The following is a 17014-nucleotide window of genomic DNA, read 5'->3' as shown; positions in this document are numbered from 1 at the left end:
CACAATTAAATTATGCTAAAATTCTATAAACAGGAATTAGGACGTATAGGTTTACCCACAGGGAAAAAGTATTTAATGTTTAGATTTAAAAAGCAAAAAAGCCTACATTTTGTTTCAAAAATATGCATATGTAAGTAGAAAATACCTGAAAGCTGAAAGGCTACTCTCCAAAAATATTAATAACAGCTTTCTCTAAACAGAGACTGAAGTGATTTTTCACTTTTTCTTTTTGCTTTTCTGTACTTACTATATTTCTACCACAAACCCCTTTGCTACAATTTCTCCAGTTGAGTCAGTTTTACAATTTGGAACACAGCGATCAAGTGGTTCTATAATCAGTGTATACTTTGCATGTACCATTCTTTCAACCCACACCCCTCTAAACCCTTTTGACACACATCAAACTCATTTACATCTATGTTCCTCCAATATCATTATAATGGTCAACATATATAAAACATGAATACACTACATCAAGACGCTCAAGAATACATCTCTGGGATAAAATCTGACTGCCTTCTATTATATTTCAATCAATCACCAAAATAAAGGGATTCCTTCAATTACAGAGAGAATAATTAGAACAGCAACTTTCAAACTTTGTAGCAGCAGCAGTATTTCTTCAAATAAATTCTTTTCTGAAGCCCAATATATAAAACAGACAAAAATAAAGCCATTCTAGAGGTGGGGCCCTTGGAAAGTGAGTAATGTCCACTCAGCCTTCTTCCTTGCCTCTCACAAGGAGGGAAACTGCTGTGTAGTTTGAAAATTACTATTTAATACATTCTGCTACTAAATGCCATGTCAGAGCTAGAAGAGAAAACATACACACACTCAATCTAACATTTATTTATTTCTGGGTTTTTTTTTTTTTTGCAACTATAAATTACATTCCACTAGTACACCTGTAATTCTTCATAGTGTGTTCAACTGAAGAATAAGCTAACACAGCATAGGTCAGTTTAAAAGAAATCATAGTATTTCTTAGAGCAATTTGCAAAAGGGGAAAAAGTCTTAGGCCCACTCTCTGGAAATAAATATCAAGTAACCATAAAAATATTCAGCCATTTTTCAGTTATTCAAGGAGTTCACGCATGGTCCCACGCAGGGCATCAGAGCTCCTCTTTGAAATAACCCAGCTTTGCCAATGACATCTCTTTTCTCAACTGCATAACTTCCCAAAACATCTGATCAACTATACAAACAGAAAAGAGAGATATTTAAATCATAAAATACCATCTTCATTATTTTTAATGTTTTGCTGAAAGCTTGTTAGCTGAAATGTCAATTGTGCATTTCCTAAAGATGTACCTACATTTTTTCAATAATTCACATAAACTTTTCCAGACTTGTGACCATCCCAGTTTTATCAATAAATAAAGCAAAAGTCACCAGTTTTGTCACAATTATTTGTTAAATACATTAGAGGCTATCACTTTAGCTCAAGAAAAGGTAGCCATTTCAGTGTCCTGAATAAATGTCAATGCTGTTACCTTAAGTTAGTATATTCAGTGCTCAATTATTTGAGTTATTCTGTAACTTATGATTCTTCTTGCTCTACTTTGCTATATTGTGGCCATTTTACTCTTCATTAACACTAACAGAGGGTGAAGAGGAACAAAAGCAAAAACAAGACAATCCAGAAAACTCAGTAGCATTGTTTGTGAGTAATAAAAAGGCTTCGGATAAGGCTCAAATTAGAAATAAAAATGCATGGGGAAGATGAACTATAAATTCAATTATCTGTACTTTTTTAAGTTCCCACTCTAAGTGGAAAAACATTGGTTCCTTATTTCAGACAATAAAAGGTCTGTTTACATGATCAGATTATATTCATTTAGATTAATGGTTCTCAATCATGGAAGATTCCAGTACTACCACTGCCACCACTCCTCCGCCAGGTCGATTTGGCAATGTATAGATAACACTTTTCACTGTCCTATGTGGGGGATGCTATAGGTATCTAATGAGTAAAAGCTAGGGATGCTATTAAACATCCTACAAATGTACAAGACAGTCTCCACACAACACAGAATTACCCAGCTCTAAATATCACCAGTACCAAGTTGAGAAACTCGGCTTTAGATTTAGCTGCCCTAAATCCTTTGTTAGTACAAGGCACATATAGTAAACAGATTTTAAGACTTGTTTACAAGTAAACAAGACTTGTTTAATACTTGTTTACAATAAACACACATAGTAAATGATATGTACTAAATATCATGAAGTGGAAGAATGACAGAAACCAGAGAAGATACTGCTTTTATCATCATCACCCTCACCATTCATTACTCGTAACACTTTCTTCCTATTTTCATAAAGTAAATTATCTTTCATCTTTCCTACAAACTTCTTAAACAAACAAAAATATTCTTGAAAACTATACTTAACATAAATTTTCTGTTCTCTAGCTTAAATGATATTAGCCACTAACAGGTATTCAAAAAGATTTCAGTTTTATTAAAGTCAAAAAAAGTATTATACAGTTTAAAGACTGCTTTTATGTTACCAAGCCTTTTGAAATTCAACACTAATTAGGTTATTAGGCTAACAGGTTTTATCCCTATTGTTTTAGGCATCAAAATCTAACTATATGGGATTCTAAAGAAATATAACATTTTTCAACATACCAGACCTTGAGAAAGGCTAAACTAAGTTTTTACCAGCATGACTAATTTCTCCATAGATTTAAGATTCACTGGTTTACATGACTAAAAGACGGTAGGCTTCAACTAGCGTTTAAGCAAGATAATAAAATTCAGTGCCTAAAAAATATACAGAGGGAAATTTCGCAAAACTTCAAATGCAAACTGGCATAGACTTGTCCCTAGCCCACTACCTGCTATTTTTATTTTTATACAATCATTTGTACTCAAGAGATACTCCTTTGGAGCTGTCCGGTCATATTAGCTTTTATGCCTGATATTTAAGATATGTAGCTATAAAACCATATAAAACTGTATTACAAAATATTAACACACTTGCATGAGGTTGGTTCTCCTGGATATATCACCTGCACGTTTCTGCTGATTTAGAATATGATAATCTTTATTCCATTAAGAATTATCCTCATGACCGCTTTATTAATTCACACGTGAAAGTAGAAAATACAGGGTTGGTTCCAGGTCTTTGCTATTGTAAACAGTGATGAAAGACCTGGAACCAACCCAAATGCCCATCGACGATAGACTGGATAGGGAAAATGTGGCACATATACACCATGGAATATTATGCAGCCATAAAAAACGATGAGTTTGGGTCCTTTGTGGGGACATGGATGAACCTGGAAACCATCATTCTCAGCAAACTGACAGAGGAGCAGAAGATCAAACACCGCATGTTCTCACTCATAGGCGGGTGTTGAACGATGAGAGCACATGGACACAGGGAGGGGAGCACTACACACTGGGGTCAGTTGGGGGGAAATAGGGGAGGGAGGGTGGGGGGTGGGAAGCTGGGGAGAGATAGCAAGGGGAGAAATGCCAGATGTAGGTGATGGGGAGGAAGGCAGCAAATCACACTGCCACGTGTGTTCCTATGCAACAATTTTGCATGTTCTTCACATGTACCCCAAAACCTAAAATGCAATAAAATAAATAAATGGGAAAAAAAAAAAAAGAAACCTAAATAGAACTCTGTCTACTATGGAGACATCATCCTCCTCATACCAGCAATGATTATACCATCCTAGGGCTACTGCAATGTTCCTCTAATAAATCCTCAGTAATAAAACATCTTTTCTTAAAATAAAAAAAAAATAAAAAAAAAATACAGGGAAAACTTAATTGTTAGCTCCATCTTGGTTTCCATCAATTAAAATAAATCAGACCACTCTGTGGGCTTGCTCATTTTCATCTCTTAAAGAGTTGATTCAATGAGCTTGGAACTCTCTTCACATTTACCATCTGGTTTATCATATACCTCTGATGAGTTAAAACTAATCCTGCTTAAAATTCAAAATTAAGAGTAAAATGAGGCAAATAAAATAATTAAACTACAATATTGGTTTAAAGACATTTGTTCCCAAATTCTCCACAAATTTTATTAGAACTATAGAAGGAATTCAATATAAATGCACCAGCAATAAAGTTGATACATGCATTACTACTATGTCCTATACTTTTGAACTTTTATGTAAAGATTCATAATTAATCAAGAACACTCACCATCCTGCTGTTTCACGAGTCCCTGCTGAATGTATCGAATGTATGTAAAAAAGTTACATACAGAAGTGATCTAGGCCAAATGGAAAAATGTCGTGAATGGTCAAATGTATCATGTTAAAGCAAGCTTTATTAAAATTCATGGTTAAGTCACTTACCCTGTATCTGCAAAATGGAGAAATATAATAATAGTTGCTTGAGTCCCCTAATTTAATTCTGTGTTTACAGGACTTACTCTGGCCAGTAAGAGCACATTTTCTGTAAAATAATGATAAATTTCAGTTTTTTGAAATTAAAAGCATTTGCCCCTACCTTCTGTATAAGTTGCCTACTCATTCGGTTAGGTAACAAATATTTAAGAACCTGCTATGTACCAGGCACAGTTCTAGATGCTGGGCTACCGTGATGAAAAAGACAAAGTCTCTGCCCTTGTGAGACTTACATTCTATTAATAGTATAAGTTTAATGCCATAACATTAACCATAATTCTAGAAACAGAAACTAGGTGTTTTCCATATATGTCCCATCTTGGAACAAATTTACAAACGAGTCATCAGCTGCAGGACAGCTCTCAGCTTTCCATCAGGATTTCAACTTCTCAGTTGAAAATATCCTCATGATGACTGTTCAAGTCTCAAAGCATGTTGATAGCTTGCAGGGTAATAGTTTCCAGGTGGGGTATTTGTTTATTTGGCTGGTTGGTCGCTATACATGCATTTAATGTGGGACCTAGGGAGAAGTACAAAGGAATAAGCTGCCTTATAAAAATACTGAATCTTAACAATCGTATATCAAGTTCACTAAATTTCACACCACCCTTTCTATTTGCATATGACAAAAAGCTAAAATTTTGTATCAGGGCTTCCTGACTGGGATTAGGCTATCAGCCTCTTGAGGGCAGGGACTTTGATTCATCTTTAAATGCTGGCACCAAGCATGTGCCAAGCACACAGCACACATTCAATGACTGCTGCATAAGTAATGACCCATCTTGGTTCTGTGAGGTAAAGCTGGCATGTCTATCAGGCTGGACTTGCGGCAGCTCAGCTGTCGCTATCCTAAGCTAGAAACCTGGCTTAATGCAACTATCACTCTCCATCAATGCAAAATTAGCATAGCTCTAAGTAAAGTGAGTAGCCAATAGCATTTTATGTTGACAGTACAAATTATATAGTAAATACATTAAATAACAATATGTTTCAGCGATCCTTAAAACAAATATAATACAAATATGCCTCTATATTAAGAACACACACAACAATGTGTATTTGAAATAGGATAATTTTTGAGGTGGCAATTAAAATCACAAACCAATTCCTACCTTTCTTCAAAAAGCTATTTCTTTATTGTTTTTTTATTAGCAATTCCTTTAATGATCTGTAACAATATTTAAAAGCACTAACTACTAGCTTGAAGAGGATAGAAGATCTAGAAACTTAAAGCACAAAGTGTTGGAAATCTGTGGAACTTCCAAAAGTATAATTTACAAAAGAGGAAAATGTGCCATCAAGCTGCTAAAAATCAATTTATACACTATTCTTCTGGAAACAGATATATACCTGCTGGTCTACTACTTAGTTTAATTTTGAAATGGATCTGGTAAGGTGGCTTTAAGTATCAACTTTTAAAATAATAAGTGTTTCTTTTTTTTTAACTTGTAAGTTCAAGAGTACATGTGCAGGATGTGCAGGTTTATTACATAGGTAAACATATGCTATAGGGGTTGTTATATACATTATTTCATCACCCAGGTATTAAGCCTAGTATCCATTATTCTTCCTGTTCCTCTTCTTCTTCCCATCCTCCACTCTTCCATAGGCTGCAGTGTGTGTTGTTCCCTTCTATGTGTCCATGTGTTCTCATCATTTAGCTTCCACTTATAAGTGAGAACAGGCAGTATTTGGTTCTCTGTTCCTACATTAGTTTGCTAAGGATAATGGCCTCTAGCTCCAGCCACGTCCCTGCAAAGGACATGATCTCATTCTTTTTTATGGCTGCATAGCATTCTATGGTGTATAGTGTTTCTTAAAAGATCTCATTTCTAAGCAATTTTGTAAACTGGACACACTAATATATTTGTAGTTAAGCCAGGATTCAATGCTAATAGACCTCTGACCTCCAACTCCAATTTTTTTTTCCAAATATGCTACACTACATTAATATATCTCTGTAACTCTAGACCCAAGATTTCAAATCCTTGTTTGGCCATTTTCATGTAAGAATGTCAACATGTCTACATCTAGACCTGTAATCTCCTTCCACAAACCAAAGCCTTTCCTGTAAATTTCCACAATCACTTCAAATCAGTCTTCCAGTCAGACATCTCTCTTTTCTCCTTTACCCATCCCCCCACCCCAATCTAACTTTTCTTTCTTAAAATCTCTCACATCTACCCCTTCCTCTCCATACACTCACCATCCTTTGAACATGCTTTGATTTCTTGTTTCTAGGCCTTCAGTTGTATGTACTGCTCTTTATCCAAATTCCCCTTATGCTTCAAACACCTAAACCAAATCTCTCTCCCTTCAAGAAGAGTACCTAATCATAGATGGAATGATCTTGCCTTCTTCAGAACCCTCAGTGCTGTGCCACTGATTTAGTCAATATCTTCACACTCTAGCTCACAAGAGCCATGGCCAGAGCCATACTTCACATTTCATAAAAGAAGACACTATCTTCCTTCAGTTTTTTTCCATGATATGCATCACAAATGCCTTGGTTTCTGGCCCCATTCCCACAAGCACAGTATCCTTAAACTTTGTAAACTGCTCTCTAAATCTAAACTAAAGATACTATAAAACCACTTTAATTTGATATCCCCATTTGTTACCATTTGATATGTGCACATGTATGATATGTGTGATATATAATGCAAGCACAAATTTTAAATTCTACATTAAAACTGTCATATGCTATATTTAAAATGAGGCATAACACAGACTTTAAAAGTACAAAAACTGCTATGATTAAATTTAATTCTCCATATTTGAGGTGGAAGGATCAGAAAAAAAAATACTCTTGTGTTTGTAGAATTTAAGAGTGTAATCCTTTCCCTACAATTCAGAGGCTACTGTGGTACAGGTGCGGCACTAGGGGAGTGAGGTGGACATGTGGCTTACAGAGCAAATCAAATATATGACTAGGAACCCTCCAACAAACGGTCACCTCAGTAACAACATTCTGTAATCTTGCTGAGAATGTAACGAGCATTAACAGGAAACAGAAAGGCATACACAATTCCCACAACAGCTTTAACACAGACCTATTGGTTCATCTCAACCAGTCTTTTCCTCTTCTCACTTCGAAATAACCCTGACAGCAGTCAGTTATGCTTTCTACGAGTGCTCTCAGGCTTTCCAGTCCCCTATATTGATCTGGTTCTTAGCACTTAATAAGCATCTTTCCCAAAAGCTTTCAAAGTCATTTTCTAAACAGAAGACAAGACACAATTATGCTGTGGTTTTAGGCAAAAACTTTCACCTTTGCCAGATGTGTTAATCACTGTTGGTTTCCGTTATTCCTCCTCATAGGACTGGATGGGAAAAAAGTCTGTCCTCTATGACATGTGGGAGTCTTATCTCTGAAGGTTTATAATTCTCAAGTAAGACTCACATATGAAAAATAAAACTGATTGTTTATTAAAGTGAGAATCCTTTATAAACACAATATGAAAGGAGAGCACTCGGCAAGTCTTTTTGGTACACTGTGTTCATGATTGACATGATTTAGTCTAATTCAGTATCTTCCCAAACTATTTTTGATGGTCACCTTCAGACAGAAGTATTTTATACAGAAACCCAGGATACATGGCTATATATATATATATACATGTAATAAACAAAAATTCTGCTTATGACCCATGAAACTGATTTCACAATGCACTAATAGGTCACAATATGAGGTTAACACACACACACAACCACTCAGGTTTCTAGCTCTAGTTCTATCATATATGTATATTATCGTATTGGGTTGGTGCCAAAGTAATCATGCTTGGTGCCATTACTTTCAATGGCAAAAACCATGATTACTTTTGCACCAATCTATAATTAAAAGGGCTCTCCTTTGATGCTAAATCTGAAATACTATATTCCACACTGTCTCAGGAATTCGTCTTTGGGCTACACAGACTCTAAAGAGAAATCTGAGGGAAATATAACTACATTTAAAACCAGAAAAACTAAATAACTGCAACCCAAAACATTTTAAAAACTCAGTCACTTTCACAAGTCATGCATGGAAAAACCTACTTTGGTCCACCACATTCAACTGCAGAAGCTTTCACAAACCGGATAGGTTGTAATCCCACTGGTTCAATGCTTAGAGTATTGTTTTCCACAGCCTCCAGAACAGCCGAAGCCAACTTAAAAAAATATATATTAGATATTACACTGGCAGAAAAACATCAAAATTGTATTCTACAGTAAACTAATTTTATAAATTCTTCTTCTCCCAAATTCCACTAGCTTGGCTTTAGCAAATGAAAAAGAAAAAAAAAAAATCACACAATTTTGGTTTATTTTATAATCCAAACACTGTTATGAAAGGCAATTCACTTATGGTAAAATAACTTTCCTCATTATCTGGATGAGGATTAAAGGCATTAATTCCAGTCTCTGTTCACTTCTTACCCACAATTAATATCTACTGTTAATGCCACTTCAAAATTGATATCCTAAAGCTTTATTCTGCTAAATGTATACAATATTTTTAAACACTGGTCATTTATAACACACTAATATATATTAATTAGCTATATATTTTCTGAATTTGTATTTATGTGCACAAGAGTGAGTCTACAAAAAATTAGCTGAATTATCAAACATTAAATGCCCAGATGAAGATGGCAGGAATTGATAACAGATTTGAAACAGGCAAACTTCTGTAGTCTGTCAAGGTTACTAATACTGAATGGCCTACCTGAAACCAGATACAGAGCCACAATGAACAACACATATTCATATCAAAAGTCACATATCAAAAATGTTCATCTTAACTTCTGATAAGTAACATTACAATTAAATCCTTGAAAGGCTTAACATAAGACTCTTAGGATTAAATTTCTTATACTTTAATTGACAGGATATTTGTAAACAAACCTTTCACATGTAAGAACAAATTAAAATTATAGCTTAAAATTTTTATACTGCCTTATTTTTCTAAGTTTTTTGTATCTACTTAATCTATTTCATTTTATCCTTTTAACAATCCTGTGGCACTGGCAAAGACATTATTTTTCCTGTTTTAAAGTTAAAAAAATAGGATTTTTAATCATGTACAGATAGACACAACAGATGCCTTTAACAGAGTGTGTAGAGAACTTTCCTTACACTGAACCTTAGATAGCAAATCAAGAAATAAGCCCTATCCCCTATATCTAGTTAATACCTGACTCCAATGCAGTACATGTGAGCGTGAATGAGCCTCTGCTTATATAAGGATGTTCAGTAACTGAATGCCAAGAAATTATCATGATTCTAATATGGAATGGCAAAAATAGTAAAACATGACATTTTATAATAACTTATTTATGTAAGAGATATTAACATGTAACATGAGTTAGTTTAAAAAAGATAGAAACAACTATAATGTATTCCTAACATGAAAAAAAAGTTACCTCGCTTTTTGAGAATGTTAAACATGGAAAGATATCTTCCTGGTAGATTTTGTCTAAAAAAGGACACGTCCTGTCCATTGTGGGCTCATCCTTCCACAATCGGAACTCATTATACAAGGATAAGTCAGCCTATCAAACAAACCAAAGGAAAACACAAAACACTTTTTAAAAAGTACAAACATAACCACTTTACAAAACCAAAACTAATTTAAACATCACTGAAAAAATGCTCTTCATTTAAAATAATAAATTGAACCACTCTTGATTAGTTATAATACCTGGTAGCAGTTTTCCTTTTAAAAAATGACTCCCAAATAGTCAATTAGCCTTTTTCCATTATCATCCACTACCATGTTCAATAATGCTAACATTATCCTCACCCTGAGCCCCTTCTCCCATCCCCACAAAAAAAAGCTGGAGTTTCTCTTAAGACACAAGTGGCACTCTATTCAGAATATAACAAATGATGACAAGTCTTTTCTAAAAATAATAAAAAAGTAATCTGGAACCTAATTAATTGAAGTGTCTGAATAAACTGAGACTGGCTGAACTGTGAAACCTAGTTTGGGATCAAAAATGACACCAATTGTTCTACTATAACTTGAAGGCATTCCCAAAAGAACTGTCAAAACGTTTATTGCAGAAGCAATAGGATTAAAAAAGAACACATAAAGCCTCCTAAACTGACTACCTTAAAATATAACATTTATTTAGATATTTTTGACATATTTTTGGCAGCCAGCAACTACCATCTTAGGCATCAGTAATAATCCACTGCTGGCACCTGCCTTCCTATTTACTCTTCCAGCTGTCCCTTTCTTTTCCACCTCTGTAATAAATTTTCCGAGTATTCTTCCTTACAGATTCTCAGATTCCCTAAGTCCAGCTCGATACCATCTGCTGGAATACAAAGTTCCACTGACATCAGCCACCCAAACTAGAGCAGTCTCCTTCATCCTATAGCTCTAAGCCACTCTTGTCCAGAAGCACTGGACACACCATAAATGATGCACTCACTACAGCTACAGCCTGCCTTTAGTATAGCTTAATCAGATGTGCAAGTAGTCTACAAGAATCTAACAAAGAGCTGAGGGTAACCAAGCTTTCCTACAGACTTCCTTTTAGGGTGTATAAGGGCAATTTCCATGAGAATTTTTTTTAGCCCAATTCATAAATTCCTTGAATCAAAGCTAAAAGCAAAAAAATAAATAATATTAGCATATAAGCAATACTTACATTTTCAAATGCATTTTCTTTCTAAAGTTACTGAGAAAATGGACATAAACCCCAAAGCAGGTAAATGGTACTCTAAGGAAAGATTCTAGTTCAAAGGCAGTAATTTAAACCATTTATTAAGAGCTGACTTTGTGCCAGAAACTACTGTAAGCACTTTACAAACATTTAATCCTCACAACTGTGCAAGACAGATATTATGATCCCCATCTGTAACTTGCCCAAGATTGCATAGCAAGAAAGAAGTAAAGTCCAAATTCAAATCTAAGTGGCTTGATCCCAAAGCCTTGCACTTGGCATCTACGTCTGCAAGTGTGCATGTGTATTTTAAATGTTACAGAAGACAAACTGCTGCTTCTGTCATGACTGAGTGCCCCACCGTATTTTCTACAAAAACATAGACATGCATCATTTTCTTCCAGATTGTTACATATTTTTGTAAGACTTACACAGGTCAAATTTATGTAACTCCTTTGTCTAGTAAGACTTTTTGACAAGCTTTTTATGAAACATCAGAATATAACTCATACCTGGAAAGCAAAGGTTATTATTTTGAAGTTATATGCTGCCTACACACATTTTAAAAGATTTCAAAAACTTAAAAATGAACCTTTACAATGTTCCATGAGAAGACATTCTAATTTTGTTAGTGTAAATGGGGGGAAGTACATAATTACTTATACATACTGAGTGAGAAACAGCAAAAATACAAGTTGTACCAGGCAATTAAAAAGGCTATCTAAATTCCAAAGAATTCAAATTAAAGTCAGGACAAAAAAAGTTCCTTAAATAGTTCACAGAAACCAATGTAAATTTCAGATTAGGTTACATTCAGATTTAACCAAGTACTGAACTTCTCTCTTACCAGCAGGTTTTTTATTAATAATTCGTCAAAATGCAATTCAATTAAAACAGGTTAACAACATTGGTTATTCCCGGTTTCCATACAAAAATTTAACAAGCAAACACATTTCTTCAAGATTAATGATGGACTTGAAACAACAATGTAAAAGATGGCTTCTAAGAAGAAATGGGAGAGCTTCATAAATTATTGATAAATCCTCTTAGAAATGCATTCTCATAGTATGCAATGATTAAAAACAATTTTTATTCTAAACAGCTCTAAATATTTATATATTATTTCAGTTATCTTTATAACACATCTTTTAAAATAATAACACTACCATTATTTCTTTTAAAAATTTTTAGTTATTATGGATACATAATAACAGTAGCCTTACATAGTTCTAAGTGTCTGAATAATTGAGACTGGTTGAACTGTGAAACCTAATTTGGGATCAGAAATAACACTAATTGTTCTACTCTAACTTGAAATTTCACTTAGCAAAATGTCCTCAGCATTACAGAGTTGTAAGGCTACCATTATTTCTATTTTTTGTTGCTTAATTATCTGAATTAACTCTAGGACTCCCTTACTGATATAAAATTCCTTCTTCTCTCTGAATTTAAATAAAAATGCACTGATCTTTAAGAAAAATCATCTTATTTTCACATATTTCTTATGTTCATATTTTGTAAGAGCACTCTAGCAATAAATTTTGACTAGTTAGATCACGAAAGCTACCCACTATTCTCTAGACAACACATAACAGTTTCCTCCCTTAATCAAATATCGAGATTAAGAAACTTACCAAGTTTCCAGCAGGTACTCCAAGGTCAGTCAGGTAGAGAATGGAACTGAAGAATCCCTGAAAGCAGCCAGCTCTAGATAAAGCCTCCCCCATCTTAATACTGCATATTTTGTACTAAAAATTTTGCTGGCCAAAATGATAACTGACACCTCAGTGATGAGAATTAACAAGTATCAACAGAGTCAGAGGGGACAGTCCTTGACGAGTTACCTCTTTGCAGTCTTTTACAATTGGCTGTATCACACTGAGGTCCTGATGACTGCCACTCATAGCACTGCTTGTGCTTTTATTTCTTGTATGCCCCTTTTTAAAAGGTGTCTTTCCACCTGGCAGAGGCTCCTGCGTAGGTGAGGTTGGAGAACTGGACAATACAAGTGTCTTCAATGCAGCTACTTCAGCTTGAAGTACATCAATCTTGAAAAAAATCAACATAGTCACATATATTAAATATGTTTTATAACAGATGCAGCTAAATATTAGCAATCTGGTCAAAACACTTTCAGAGATGAAAAGTAACTTTAATTTCTATTTCCTGTGGAGTGATAAAGAGAAAGTAAAATCAAGTTTTTTGATGTTTCCATATGATTTGGATTCATCTATTAATTCACAATGTCAAATGAATTTGTAAAAATTATCAAAATATCTAACATTTATGTGAATTTTCAAAATATAATAGCTTATGATTAGCTGTAGAAGTTCACTCCTAAAATAGTAAAATCTAGTAACATTTAGGTGACTTTTCTCAGTGAATTTTAAAGCAAGTATTAACTTTAAAATGTGATTCTATAATCCTTTGGATAATTCATCTGATTTACAAGGCTTTAATCATTTGGTTATCACATAAATGGACACCAAATGTTCACTATTAATTATATCTACATAGTAGCTATTTTCTTCTATTATTCTGCAGTTTCCAAATTGAAAACAAGCACTACTTTATGATCAGAACAAAAGCCAACAGATGTTAAGGTAGCTTTAAAATAGTTATCACTAACTATTTTATACTATTAAGAGCAGCAAAAACTTACTTTTCCTTGTGCTTCTTTTAGCTGTTTTTCTGCTGTTGCCTGCTTGATATTTGCTTCTCTCACCATTTTATGAGCTTCCTGAAAAAGTTAACATCTCAAATTTTGGAAACAAAGTAGCATTTGTTTTCAAAAAGCTTTTGCCAAGTGTTTATGATTGAAGCAAGAATATACTACCAAAGGTTACCCTGAAAATAAGTATTCAATGTCAACTATGGAAGCAGCAGTTGAAAACAGAGAGATAAACGATGAGACATCAGGAATAGGTGCCTTCTTTTAGGACCTATTACCACTGAGGCAGCCAAGTTGAGATCAATCATCCTGATTAATGCTTGTGTAAAGACTGTGAATGTGATGAAGGCAAACAATGACCAACATGTCAAAGCGAACTCCTTTGCAGTCACATTTTTATAATGTCATCAATATATATGTTCTTATTAGTCACAGCAAAGACATACAGAAGGGATAAGTAAAAACATTAACACACCAATAATGTTGCAGTTTACAGTAATGACAGCTAAGAAGCCTTAGGGCTTCCAATAAAAACATTCACAAAATTATACTGACAATTTTGTGCAGAGCAACCTAAAAAGGCAAATCAGAGTTTACCCTTTAATAGAGTTTTAATATTCTAGTTCCACAAGTATGGAACTCTAGGTATTCAATTCCCCTTTATTCATATAATGTTTATTCATGAAACATTTAATCATGTCACCTCCTTGTGAGGTACTGCTCCAGATATTGATTACATACTGGGAAAAAAACAAAGTCCCTGCTCTTAAGGAGCTTACATTCTGATTATATGCATTAATAAAATAAAATATCAGGATAATAATTACAAGTTTTATTCTAAATGCAATATGACGCCTTACAGTTTTTTTGAGGAAGGAAGAGAAATTATCTTTTTATTTTTAAAAGATTATACTCCCGTATAGAATAATCCCTATAAGGGATTAAGAATGGACTGGAAGCCTACATATGGCGCTTGAGCTAGTGCCCTGGGACTTAAGAACTTATGTTTTAGAACTTTAATTTACAGTTTATCAGAGGAAAGAAGGAAATGAGCTTCAAAGATATTTAATAATAGTTTGACAATGGCACCCTCATTAGGTCTGTCAAAATGCACAGTTGTAGAATAGAAGGGTGGAAGTTCTTTACATCAGAGTTTGACTGTTTCCCATTTGCTCATTTGCTTTTACAGTACTGTAATGATTGCAGTTTATGTGTGCCCATGAATGTGAATTTGCAGCTTACATTAAAAAGGATAATCTTTATTATCAATGATTTATAACAAAATGATATTAACCATGAAGATATTCCATGCAGTATTATTCTGGCTACCTTGGCGAAGTCCTTAAGAGCTGTCAAATTTAGAGTTAAATATTCTCCTTTTAAAAATAACAAATGTTTCAGATTTGCTATATTTCTTCTGGCATAAGAGGCTGTCAACAGAAAAGTGTTTGGCGATATTTTAAAAATACTAAACAAGTAATCTGACTCTTCAAGATAAGCAATATTTTAGCTACAAATGCAAAGGTAATTCATACTATGGAGAGAACAGTTATCAAGTTTTTGGAAACGGACCTTGTTTTCATTAATAGTGAATTATGCAATTTGGACCAAACCTCTAACAAAGAACAGTTAGAAAAGCTAGATAAGTTTTTTGTTTGTTTTTAAAATGCGCTTGAAGGTACTTGAGAACAAAATAGCAAAGTAAACTTAGAAGTGATATGAAATTTTAGGTGACTTTTCCACTAGAGACATAAGGATTACAGTGAAAAGGTATAACATACACGTAACTGGAGCCCCAAAAGGAAAGATGAGCACTAAACTGGGACAGGATCGGTATCTAAAAAGATAACATGCAGAATTTGTACAGAATTTTTAAAAAATTGACAAAAAATCAAAAGGTAGATTCAAAAAAAGTTTGAAACTTTTTCCATCACACTGTCCTTCCAAAGCTGAAAATAATATAAGTATCACCTATACCAGGAGTCAGCAAACTTTTTCTGTAAAGAGCCAAACAGTATGTATACATATACAATCTGAGTTGCAACTCCTCAGCTCTGCTGTTGCAATGTGAAAGCAGCCATAGATAATACACAAATTAATGTGGCTGTTTTAATAAATATTTATTAACACTGAAATATACATAACATTTTCTTTTTTCTTTTAGCTTATCCAGCACCTCTCAGTTACCTTTTTTTGGAGGGGAGGTGGTGAGCACACAAGATCTACCTTTTTACCAAATTTGTAACATACAAAATAGTCATTATGCTGTATACTGGGTCTTCAGAATTTATCTATCCTGCATAACTGATACCTTGTACCACTGACCAAAATCTCCCAATTCACCCACTTCCCGACCCTGACAACCACCAATCTCCTCTGTGCTTCTATGAGCTCGGCTATTTTAGATTTCATATATAAGTGAGATAATGTAGCATTTGTCTTTCTGTGTCTTGCTTATTTCACTTAGCAAAATGTCCTCCAGGTTCACTCATGTTGTTGCAAGAGGCAGAATTTCCATTTTCTTTTAAGACTGAGTAGTATTCACATACACACACACACCCCACATTTTTTATCCATTCATCAATAAACATTTAAATTATTTCCATAACTTTGCTACTATGAATAATGCTCGAATGAACACGGAAGAACATATAACTCATCAAGATAGGGATTTTCTTTTGGATATATATACCTGGAAGTGGAATTGATGGATCATACAGTAGCTTTAATTTTTTGAGGAGAAACTTCCATACTGTTTTCCATAATGGCTGTACCAATTTGCATCCCCACCAATAGTGCCAATAGTGTACAAGGGTTCCTTTTCTCCACAGACTTGCCAACATTTGCTATCTTTTGTCTTTTAATAACAGCCATTCTAACAAGTGCAAGGTGCTATCTCATTGGGGTGTGATTGGCATTTACCTGATGATTAGTGACGTTGGGTACTTCATCATATACCAGTTAGCCATTTGTAGGTCTTCTTAGGAGAAATGTCTATTTAGGTCCCTAGTCCATCTTTTAATTGGGTTGTTTTTTTGCTACTGCATTCCTTATATATTTTAGATATTAACTCCTTATCAAATACATGGTTTGCAAATAACTTCTCTCATTCAGTATGCTGCTTTTTCGTTTTGTTGACTGTTTTTTGCTGGGCAGATGCTTTTTAATTTGATGCACTCCCACTTCTCCACTCTGCTTTTGTTGCCTCTGCTTTTGGTGTTCCATTCAAAAAATCACTGTCCAGACCAATGTCAAGAAGATTTTTCCCTGTTTCTTCCGAGTTTTACAGTTTCAGGCCTTACATATAAGTCT

At 34.2% G+C, this 17014-nt stretch overlaps 1 protein-coding gene across 4 annotated transcripts in view; it reads right to left on the bottom strand.

Annotated features, from left to right (window-relative positions):
- Positions 1-509: 509 nt before the first annotated feature.
- RAB3IP (RAB3A interacting protein) overlaps positions 510-17014 on the bottom strand; it is a 65879-nt gene continuing 49374 nt past the window's right edge. For 3 of the 4 annotated variants that reach the window (XM_032295482.1, XM_032295490.1, XM_032295477.1), the window contains 7 exons: positions 13694-13771; positions 12876-13079; positions 9781-9909; positions 8414-8526; positions 4322-4421; positions 4167-4236; positions 510-1195 (listed from right to left, as the gene is read on the bottom strand). In XM_032295482.1, the coding sequence (XP_032151373.1) occupies positions 1113-1195; positions 4167-4236; positions 4322-4421; positions 8414-8526; positions 9781-9909; positions 12876-13079; positions 13694-13771 (777 nt within the window). In that variant the 3' untranslated portion in view covers positions 510-1112. The other variant, XM_032295498.1, reaches the window with a different exon arrangement.

This window comes from Sapajus apella, unplaced genomic scaffold (genome assembly GCF_009761245.1).
Source record: "Sapajus apella isolate SASKATOON/1434 unplaced genomic scaffold, GSC_monkey_1.0 scaffold2, whole genome shotgun sequence".
NCBI lineage: Eukaryota > Metazoa > Chordata > Mammalia > Primates > Cebidae > Sapajus > Sapajus apella.
The sequence above is the reverse complement of the archived record's forward strand: the minus strand, read 5'-3'. Positions and strand labels throughout refer to the sequence as shown.